A 10,809-nucleotide genomic window follows, 5' to 3' on the forward strand; every position below is an offset into this window, starting at 1 on the left:
TTAGAAAATAGAAAGGATCAATATTTCTGGCTTTCAACGAGGAGAAATGTCTGGTTTTAAGACTCAGAAGTAGTATTTAATGCTGTATTGCCTCTGTGAAGAAAATGTTCTAACTTAAAAAGTGAACTTTATTTCCCTGGATGTATTTGTGTGAAGTAATTAGTAAGTTCAAAAAACATTTATGGACTTCTTATGCTTTAAAACAGAAGTGCCGAGTGCCCTAAAGTGAGTGGATTGGGTTTGTGTGTTTGTGGCCAGAGAGAAGCTGAATAAGAGAGAAGGAGGCATGGATGACGTCGTAGGGCAGGAAGAAATTGCCAGTAATGAGATTTTGGATTCTTAACAACATTAATAATACACAGAGACTAAAAGAGGCTGTAGCATATTTAAATGGAGACAGGAAGAAATGAAATGTTGGTGTTCAGGCAGCATTCTGCCCAAGTCCCATCAGCCTGCCCTCAGCAACTGCCTCTCAGGATTTGGACCTCGGGAGCTGCTGTGCAGAGCACCTGGCTGTCCCCTACCTGGGGACAAGTGTGTGAGTGACAGGACATCTTGGCATAACTGTAAGCTGTGATGGGGATGCAAGAAGGGGACAGGTACTCTGTAGGGGCTCTGTGCTGCTGAAGGGCAGCAGTCATCAGCCTCCACAGGCTGCTGTGTACGAGTGCATGGAGAGTGTCTCTAGGCTGGTGCTGAGATGTGTGAGAAGCTGAGCCTCAGGTGTAACTTCTGGGGTCCCAGCATCACTGCAGTGGTTTTATTGGGGGTTTGTTGTTGTTGTTGTTTTGGTTGGTTTGTTTTGAAACTAAGTGGGGTTTGAGTTCAAGAGATCGATCATAGCTTTTGTAGTCATAGGTTTGCCAAGGCACACCATCGTCTCTCAAAGCTTTTCGTCCTGTGTTCATGGCTGTTTGAGGACAGAAAGAGCCAGAAAATGTTTTTACTCTAGCTGGCTGAGAATTACTTCGACATTCTTGAAAGGAATGGGGCTTCTCTTTTTGTGGTAACATTGTTGAACAGGGTCATTGCTGCGTGCAGTTATTAGGTTTTCCTCTTTTGTTCCCTTCCTAGATGTGGAAGTTCACGCAGGACCGCTGGGTTGTGAGAAAGGAAGTAGCAGCAGTTACAAAAGTGAGTGGATTCCTTTTCTTCCTAAACCCAGAGGTGGTGATAAGTTGGCCAAATGCTGCTGGGCATTGTGTGGATGTAGATAGTGGATGCTGCTGGAAGCTTTTCCTCTCAGAGTGCCTGCCTTGCTCTCCATTTGGAAGGTATAGATAATACTCTTTCTAGAGAAAAACTTTCTGAGCAGCTCCCACAAGTTTCCACAACTCCAGTACCGGCCTCGTAGCTGAGCCACTGGAATGCATCTTGTCCTCTCTTGTGTTTCAGTGGAAAGCTGGGCCTTACTGAAGGTGCTTACACAGCCCACAGTCACTGCTCTGCTTTGGGTGTTTTAAAAGCAGCTCTTCTGTTGGCATTTGCCAGTTACAATATTGAGTGAAAACTTGAAAGCAACTCAGGCACCTGAACATTCTATTAAAAGTGGCAAACGAATGAGAAACATTAAGACAAAAAGACAACCCCCAAATTCTCTAAAATGCACTAAAATGATAAAACACCAGTCAGTTTAGGTGCCCACCGTCTGTTTTTGGAATGTAAGAACCAGTGCTGCAAAAAAGCTGGGCATGTGTAGGTGCAGCATGTCTGGCCTGCAGCTCTAAAATGAGATTAACGTTGTAGAATATGCTTCTCTTCCCCACAGAGCCTTTTCATCTCAGTTTGGAAACTCCCTTTTCTTTGCAAAACATGCCATGAGCTATTTGACTCTGGGGTGATTAATCACCACCGCTCTCTGAAGTCCTGGGCTTTTAACAGTGTGTGAAAGTGTTGGTGCTGCAGAGCAGGATGAGTATCTCTGACTTAGCTGGATGTGTGCCCACAGAGGTGCTCCATATACACCAAATCAGCCCAGCTCTCCTGTCTTATGCACAATGCTCATTGCTGCATCTGTCCGGTGTAAACTGACTTTTATGTTACTTATGTTTTTTCTTTTTCTTTTAGCTTTGCCCAGAAGATGTGAAAGACTTCCTAGAGCACATGTCTGTGGCAAGAATAAACAAAGGTTGGGAGTTCATGCTCCCTTACGATGAAGATTTTGTTAAGAAGCATCCAGATATAGTTCAGAGGCAGCAGATGCTGTGGATGGGCATTCAGGCCAAGTAAATAGTTTACTGTATTTTGGGGAATAAGCTAAAAGCAAAGAACTGTTTAGTACAAAGGTTCTGTAGACACTGATAGATAATCTGATCTTTATTGCCTGCAAGTTTTCCCCTCACACCCAGGCAGTGGTGTGGTGGGGTTGTTACTGCATCACTCCAGTCATTCCTTGGCTCCTTGGAGAGATGGAATGTTGGAGCTAATGGCTAAAGCATGGCTGCATGCAGACATAACAACTGAAACTGTCCTGGTATATTGTGTCTTTGTCTTGCAGATTAGAAAAGGTCTATAATCTCTTAAAGGAGCACTTGACACCAAAGAAACAAGAGGCACAATCAGGTACATGTAATTGTGCTTGGATCATGTTGAAGCACTTGCCTATCCATATTTCTGAGTGATGTTTTGGAGTTTCCTTCTGGTTTTGAATGTGGTGGAGACTGGTCTTGTTTAATATCTTTTCTTTCTTACTGTTTCCTCTGGAATATTTAAGACAGATCTTGGTCTGTACTAATGTCACTGAAGTTGGGGTGACACCAGCTACTGTGGCATCCTTGTAGCAGAGCCTGGAGGAGTGTGTGGCCCTGGGAGCTCACTGTTTGACCCTGTAAAATCAGCTGGTTCTTTCACCCACTTGCTCATCTAAGGCAGCTTGTGCAATGCAACCAGCCCATGAAGGGAGGACAGACAGGGCCAGTGCACAAGTAATTCTCAATTTAATCTTAATGCAACTTAATGTGAATGAGGTGATTTTTTACTTCCCTGAATTGCACTGGGCTCTCTGGTGTGGTTGAGGGCCAAGCAGTTACTGGAGAATGTAATGGCAGGAGGCTGTATGGAGGTGTGAAGCTGTCTCTTTTTGACATCCTTCTCCACTGTGGATGCCAGTGAGAGTATTAAAGTAGCTGCTCCAAAATTCTAAAAGATTGTGAAAACTTGAGATTCCAGAGTTTAAACTGGACATTTGGCTCAGTGCCAGACAGTGGAGCAATTGAGGAGTCTAAGCAAAGCTGACAAAGGAACATATGAATCCATTTCAATACCCCATGTCTGATCTGCTAGGAAGGATTAGTTGTTGGGTTATTTGGAGAGGATTAGTGAGCCTAACAGCAGAGAAGATAACAGCATGTGTGCTGGGCATGCCTTTGCCTCAAACACCGCACTCCTTGCTTTGGCAAGGACTGGATTCCTCTGTTGCCAACACACCACTTCCTTTCACCTTTGGCTGGCTGGATGTGGAGAGGGAAAGAAGTGCAGGATTCCATGGGAAAGAACTCCTTCCTGTCCCTTTCTCTCCATTACTGGGTAATGACACTGAGCAGAGGGTCTCAGCCTCTTGTGCTGTGCACCTCGTGCTGCCAGGGTGTTCAGGTTCACTGTTAATGCTTCCACACTCCTGCCTGTACCTGGTGACATCCAGGTGCTGCCTCTGACAGGGGATGCACCAGGCCCCACCAGCCACTACAGAACCTAAAAGACAAAAAGAAGAGTTGTTGGACAAAGAAGTATTTGGGTCACAAGCAGAGATGTGTAAGCAGTCTGTATCCTGGTTTCCTCAGTTGTGGAAAAGGCCCTGGTGATTGAACAAACACACTTTGCCTTGGATTCCTTCACTGGAACAGCCTTCCCCAGGCATTTGGCTTTAGAAAAACAAACACACACTGCCCTCTAAAAACCAGCAAAACCTCCCCAAAACTAATGTAAAATCTAATCAACAGACTGGGTTTATGCCTGAGATTTCATAAGCAGATGGTGTTTCCTGGTTTTATTTCACTATGAGCCCTGCTGAGATTTATACCTTTTGTTTCTTACCAGCTCATCCTTTGCTAGTTTCTGGGGAGCAAAGGGTCAACATGGCTAAAGCAAAAGTCAAGCAGAACTATGGGCAACTGGAGAAGGAGCTGCAGAAGCAGAAGGCAGAGATGAAAGCACATGACACCTCGGCCAGGACGGATGTGCCCAGTATCCGCATTAAAGAGGAGCCTGTGAGTGTGGAGGAGCCCATGGATACTTCAGCCCACGAGGGCCTGAACAACGGGCTGGTCAATGGCCTGCACCCTGCCCAGGGCTCCATGGACCCTGTGAATGGCCACCTGCCCGGGGGCTGCATCGACAGGGTCGCCCAAGAACTGAAGGCCTTTGTGTCGTCGACGTTTAAGAAACAATTTGTACTCACCCTGAGTGAGCTCAAACGGTTATTTAACCTTCACTTAGCCAGTCTGCCTCCAGGACATACCTTGTTCAGTGGCATTTCAGACAAAATGTTACAGGACATGGTGTTGGACACTGGCTGCAAACAGATTTTGGTGCCTGTAAGTATGGTTTTCCCTTGGTGTGTTTTGGGGTGGGGAGCAGTTAAACATCTGAAATGTGAAATATTTGTGTCCTGTGCTGGTGGATCAGGACAGATGTGCTCAGAGTAACTGTCCAGTATTGGATGTGTTAAAGCTGCTGGAATTCTGTTCTGGGGTCCTGCTCCTGGCAGGCTCTTGCACTCTGCCCTGTTGTCCTTGGGGCTCTGTTTCCACATCTAAGGTGTTGGGTCACAGTGATTTGCTGTCCCAACTTGCTCCTGTTAACATGATCAGAGGCAGTTCCAGATTCCCATCAACTCTCCTGGAATTGCACAAGCTCCTTCCCTTGGGAACAGGGAGCCAGCTGGGAGAGGGAAGGTGACATGGACTGCCTGGGAGCAGCAGGACACACCCAGCTGAGCTTCTGGGAAGCTGCAAAGCCCATCTGCAGCAGGTTTCCTTGGCCAGAGTGTTTCCTCCTGGGCTGTGCAGAGGTGTCTGTTTCTTTGTCTGTATGGAAATGACGTGTGTGATTGAGACAGACCAGGGCTGAGAGACTGCAGAGTGCTCAGGAGAGCAAAGGGAGTCTGGCATCATGGGAAAGAGCCTAACAGGAAATGAATTTTACAAGACATCTGGCACTACTGATTGGGTTACAACCAGAAAGAGCTTGGGAGCAGCTGCCTTTGGGGAGACAGGAGAAGGAACGTGTGAGCTGCTCCAAAGAGCAGGAAGCAGGAGGGCTGGAAGAGCCTGGAGCATGGGAGCTGCTGGGGGGCAGCAGGAACGTGCTCAGTCGTGTGCAAAGTACATGTTGTGGCACCTGGGAACTGAGTAACAGCCTGGAAATGTCACTAGGGAGAGCACCAATTGTGGTGCTTTCTGCTTTCTCTCCTGGCAGTTTCCAAGGGCTGGAGTGGTGCTTGCCTGGAACTGTCTCAGAGCTGGCCAGGCTCTCCCCTGCACCCAGTGTCCTGTGTGCCTCTGCCATGCTGATGGTAAACAGCTGGGGTCATTCCTGCTCTCTTACTTGGGACTGGGCCTTGTTTGCTTTGGAAATTTGGAGATTTTGGAAATCCACACAATAAGTGAAAGTGAGATTGTTTATCTTTTCAAAAAGCAAAATGAAATCCTGCTGAAGAGAGGTGGCCAGGAACTTCCTTCTGTGTAGAACACCCTGTCACAGGAGACCTGCAGAGGTGCAGAAGTGGTCCCTGGAATGTCTCTTGAGGAGACTGTTGCAAGTTTTAGTTCTGCTGACTCAGAATTTACTGTAATATTTAAGCTCTTGTGTATGAGCCTGTACTGCTGTCAGCAATGTAAATCATTGCCCCTGAGCCTCCCCTGATATTCTGTGCAGATGAGAAAGATGCTGGGGTTGGGTTTACTCTTTGCATGGGCTCAGACACTTTGGTGTTTCTTGATTGTTCCCCTGGACAATTTTGTCAGAACCCAAGAAGGGCGCCTGAGCTCAGGGAAAGCCTGGAGGGTTGTTCAGCCTGGGATTTCATAGTTACTCATTAGTTTTCTGTAATTGGAAGTGCTTTGGTGATAAAAATCAATGATCTGAGGTAATTAAAATGATGTTCTGTGGGGGATGAAGACACTGTTGGCTTGAGTGCTTACCTATTATAGAAAACATGTGGCTGAAAATGGCAATTGAAACCTAACCAGGAGAGTGCAGGATCTATTCCAGAGCTGACCAACAGCACCGGGGTATGAGATGAGCAGTGTTTGTGGGGAGCCAGGAGAGGCCTCTCCAGCTGCAGCCGAGGCCCTGGGGATGGCTGCAGGGTGCTGTGCTTGCTGTGCTTCACAGCTTCATCGAGCAGGAGGGAAAAGCACAGGTCAGGAGAGAGCAAATCCTGGGCTGGTGCTGCCTTGGGAGAGGGGACAGACACAGAGGAGAGGAGCCCTGGGCAGGCAGGACTCAGAGCCTGTGCCCTGAGCTGTGCAGGCTGTGCTTCTCCCACCCCATGGGAGGTGTCTGCAGGACTCGGGCTCCTGAGGATCTACACCCATTTCCTGCAGTCTGGGGAGTGACTGCCTCCTGCCATGGCTCCTTTGCCGTGGCCTCTGGAGTGGCAAGGTTCTGCCCAAAACTTGAGGCTATATTTGAGGCCTCAGGAAATGATGTAAGTCTTGTGTGTGTCTTGCCTGGCTGGGCTGACAGGAGGGGAGTGCAGCCCTGCACTCACAGAGCCTTGCAGGCTGCTGCCAATGCCAGGCTCCCTGAGAGGTGAGATCAACAATTTACCTTTAGGATTACTCCAGCTGATAAGTTTTTTTCTGGCACACTCAGCCCCTTCTGTCTGGTTTATCTATAATGTGAGGCCGCCTGAAAGTGGCTCAGTGCTTGAGGGAGACACTTCCCAGAGCCAAGGGCTCCTCCCTGAGAGCTTCCATTTGAACGTGGCAGCCCTGGGACGTGGGGCAGCAGGGAGTTCATCTCCGAGAGCCCTGCACTTGATTCAAGGGCTTAGAGCAGGAAGGGGCACAGGGCCAAGATCTTTAAAATGATTTTAAGGTAGCAGAGAGCTGTATCAAGGTGACATAAATCAGCAAAGGGACAGCAGATGGCAAGGCACTGAAGCTGTTTGGGCTGCGTGTGTCTCTGAAGAATCTCTGATGGCATTTCCCACTCCCGTGGCCGGGCTGTGTGACAGGAGCAAGCAAGCAGGGAGCTGTTGGCAGCAGTGTTGCAGCAGTTTGCAGAGGAAGGCTGGCTGGGAGGAGATTCTGTGTGTTTTTCTTCCCAGCTAAGTATTGTGTTTGTTTGGAAGCCGTTTCCTCACAGAAAGGCTGGATAAACACAGCTGTGTCTCAGCCCTGTGGCTGAGGCAGGAGGAGTTTGCACTCCAGGGCTGTGCTGGCTCACTTTGGAGCCCAGCAGGTTGTGCCTGGCTGCTCCCAGTGCCCTGCTGCACTTTGCCATTCCTGCTGCAGCTGTTGTGTGGAGGGAAGCTGGAGTATCTGATTTTATCTCTGCTGAAAACCTACAAGAGAGATTATTCCTCAAAAGCAAGTGTCCTTATGGGAGGAGAATTACGTCAGGTGCTGTGAGCCTAGTCAGCCTGAATCCTGGCTCTAAACCAAATGTAAAACCTTGTTACAGTCCAGCCATTTGGACTAACCTGAAAGTCAAAGCTGCTAATCCCACTAGGCAGCTCCCACTGGACAAAACCCTTCCCCTCTGCAATAAGATCAGAGGCAGAGCATGAAAGGAAATGCTGATCTTTTCACTCTGTGATGCACAAGTCTTTTGGCTGGTGTGAGGGAGGCTGGGAAGAAAGGTTCAGTTTGTACCAGCAGCCAGGATTGAGGGATGCTGGAACAATTGGGACTGGCTTGTTAGCTTTTCACAGATGATTGATTTAGGTCGTCTGGGCGGTTAGCAAGGAATAAATCATTAGTGATGGACAGGAAGAGACATGTCAGGAGGGAAGGCATATTCCAACAGTGCTCATTAGTCACTGCTCCAAGGGGAAATGGTAAGACAAATGGATGGTGTTTTAATTTTTTAGGGAGGGGAGGCAGTTGTGCTGCTCCCTGTCTGCAGGGGTGTGAGGCTTCTGCCTCAGAAAAAATGAATGTGTTTCTCTAGCTTGGCACATGGGAAAAAAAAAACCAAAACATGCAAAACCACTGTCACTTTTGGACCTTGAAATGAGCAAATACCTGCTTCACTGTCCGTCAGTGTTCAGTCTTCTGGAGTCCCGTGGTCTGCCCCAAAACAGAGATGGCAATATAGCAGAAGCACCTGCTTGTCAGTAATGCTGACTTGGGATTAGTGAAGCAGGTAACTGCAGGATGGAGTCTGAATCTGTAAAACTTGCCACTGTAAAGGTAAAAACCTGCAGAAGGACCTTGCAACGCACTTGGTGCTCTCAGCTGAGTATTGTTCTGGATGGTCTGAAAGCAAACACTGCTGACAGGAAACATCTTCAGATATCTTGCCATGGGATATCATCAAGGTCCAAGCCCTAGGATTGTTCTCCTATATACCAGTGGGAAACTGTCCCCATGCACAGTTCATGGCATTCCAGTATGTCCAGCAGTTCCCTTGAAAGCCCAGCTGTGGCTGGTGTGTGACAGATGTGGCACCAGTGCCCTGTGCAGGTTGTCCTGCCCTGACCAGAGCCATCAGTCAAACATGGGCACGTCAAGGCACACCTCAGGGTGCCATGGTGCTCATCCCAGGGTCACAGGTGTGACACAGACTGTTTCTGCTCTGTCAGTGGGGCTGTGAGAAGGTGCTGAGCAGGCACAGGGCTGTCAGAGCCAAGGCCCTTCCAGTGTGGGCTGGAACAGCAGTTGGGTTGTTTCAGCAGTTATTATTCCATAGCAGCCAGGGTTTAGATTCAGTAATGGGTGTCCAGGGATACAGTATCATGGAATCATTAAGCAGAACTCATTAAGTAGCTGGTTATTTTTAACAGCCTCTTGTTCTCAGTTTCCTCCACAGACTGCTGCCTCACCAGATGAACTAAAGGTCTATGCACTTTGGGAAGCTGGTGACACTTATGATCAGGTAAAGATAAAATAAGTGACATTCCCCACTATATTTTTATTGGGCATTTGGCATTGTTTGTATCCGTGTTTCTGGAACTAGTACAGCAGAGAGTTTTCCTCTTTCCCTATTGGTGTGTTTAACACCAACCTGTTTCCAGCTGAAAGGAAGCTCATAACCTGTTGGTAATCATGTCAGTAACCATCTCAGTGGCTATTGCTGAACCTGTGAGAAGAAAGGATTCTCCAATGTAGGCCTCAGACCAGGATCCAGTCCAAGGATTTTTTTTTTCTTTTGATGGTAATGCAACATTAACCAGAGATTACCAGGTGTATCTGTTGATACTTAAGAGTAGGAAATGATTACAGCATATATGAGCATCTGCTGAGTTCTAGCTGCTGTCAGAGTAAAGGAAGTCAAAGGGAAGGTGCCTCACAACCTGTGGATGGGCACTGCAATTCCTAGTTCCATGAACTGAATACATTTTTATAGGAAAGAGACAAGCACTAGCCAACCTCTTGCCAAAGTGATATGAACTCCCATGGAAGCATTTGAGAGGAATACCCTACAGCTTCTTCAGTGTGTTTTTGTAGCTTTGGGGGTGCCCCAAGTTACAGGACAGGTGCAGGTGTGGCCACAGGGTCTGGAGGGACCCCTGTAGAGCCCTTGGAGGATAAGGCACTGCTGGAGAGCAGGAATATATGGGGTTGTTTGAGGATCGTGAAGCAACAATCCTCTAAAGTAGTTCAGGGAATGTTTTATACAGACTAAAGCACATGCAGTTTTTATAGAAAGACAGGAATAATTGTTTTCTGTATACTTAAAATACATTTTCTTTTAAAGCATCGCCAAGTTTTGCTTGAAATCTTTTCGAAAAACTACCGAGTGCGCAGGAACGTCATCCAGAACCAGCTGAGTCAGGAGTGTGGGGAGGACCTAAACAAGCAGGAGGTGGATAGAGTGTTAAAGGTAAGCTTCTGTTCACTTTGGGCTTGATCCAATTAATACATGAGTTTTAATGCTTGATTTGAGCAAAGGATTATATTTTACCTTGAACTGACAAATGGTAAGGATGATAGAACAGTTGTTGTTGGAAGATGGACAAAGCCTGTGTTTCAGCTTGTTTTCTTAAAAATGCAGTTGTCTCATTCTATCTTCTTTCCCTCCAAGGAGCAATGGCTCACACATTATTTTGTATTGTTGCAACAAATCTCTCTCTCATCTTGGAGCAGCAGAGAATATGTGATAATTGAGTTATTTTTAAATAATGTAGAATTAAACATTAAGGAAGTGGAGGGGCTGTGCCCAGTGCTCTGAGTTGCCAACTGACTGCTGGTTAGTGCTGAAGAGCACAAGTGCCACATGTTCAGCAGGAAGTGCATTTCATTCTCTAGCAGGATGTGCAGCTTTGCACAGAGCAAAACCCTGGCCAAAACCAGCAGGCAGAGTGGTAGTTAACACATCTCATTGCAAATGTTTATTTGAATCCTTTCATCTCTCTTTGAAGATGCACCATTTACTTGCTCAAGAGGTTTAAGGTATGAAGTACAGACCACACAGGCCATGACTTTAAAAGAGATGCAGGATGGCCAAGCAGAAAGTTACCAACTAATGTAATACTTTAATCATTGTGGCTGGGCCTTTGCTCACTGTCACCCACTTCAATAAGACAAGTGCTTAAGTACTTCATTACATTGTGATCTGCAAATGAATAATAGCATCTTTGAAGAACTACAGATCTGTTGCTTTGATAATGAGCAAACTGGTCTTGCTTGAAAGAACCTG

At 47.0% G+C, this 10,809-nt stretch overlaps 1 protein-coding gene across 1 annotated transcript in view; it reads left to right on the forward strand.

Annotated features, from left to right (window-relative positions):
• The window catches only part of POLR3E (RNA polymerase III subunit E), a 27,880-nt gene that overhangs the window by 15,123 nt on the left and 1,948 nt on the right, over window positions 1–10,809 (forward strand). Inside the window, exons 15-20 of the mRNA XM_066329661.1 lie at window positions 1,075–1,134; window positions 2,068–2,225; window positions 2,498–2,562; window positions 4,036–4,532; window positions 8,968–9,045; window positions 9,868–9,993. Coding sequence (XP_066185758.1) covers window positions 1,075–1,134; window positions 2,068–2,225; window positions 2,498–2,562; window positions 4,036–4,532; window positions 8,968–9,045; window positions 9,868–9,993 — 984 coding nt within the window. The remainder of the gene's footprint in view (window positions 1–1,074; window positions 1,135–2,067; window positions 2,226–2,497; window positions 2,563–4,035; window positions 4,533–8,967; window positions 9,046–9,867; window positions 9,994–10,809) is intronic.

The sequence above is a fragment of the Sylvia atricapilla genome, chromosome 15 (genome assembly GCF_009819655.1).
Source record: "Sylvia atricapilla isolate bSylAtr1 chromosome 15, bSylAtr1.pri, whole genome shotgun sequence".
Taxonomy (NCBI): Eukaryota; Metazoa; Chordata; class Aves; order Passeriformes; family Sylviidae; genus Sylvia; species Sylvia atricapilla.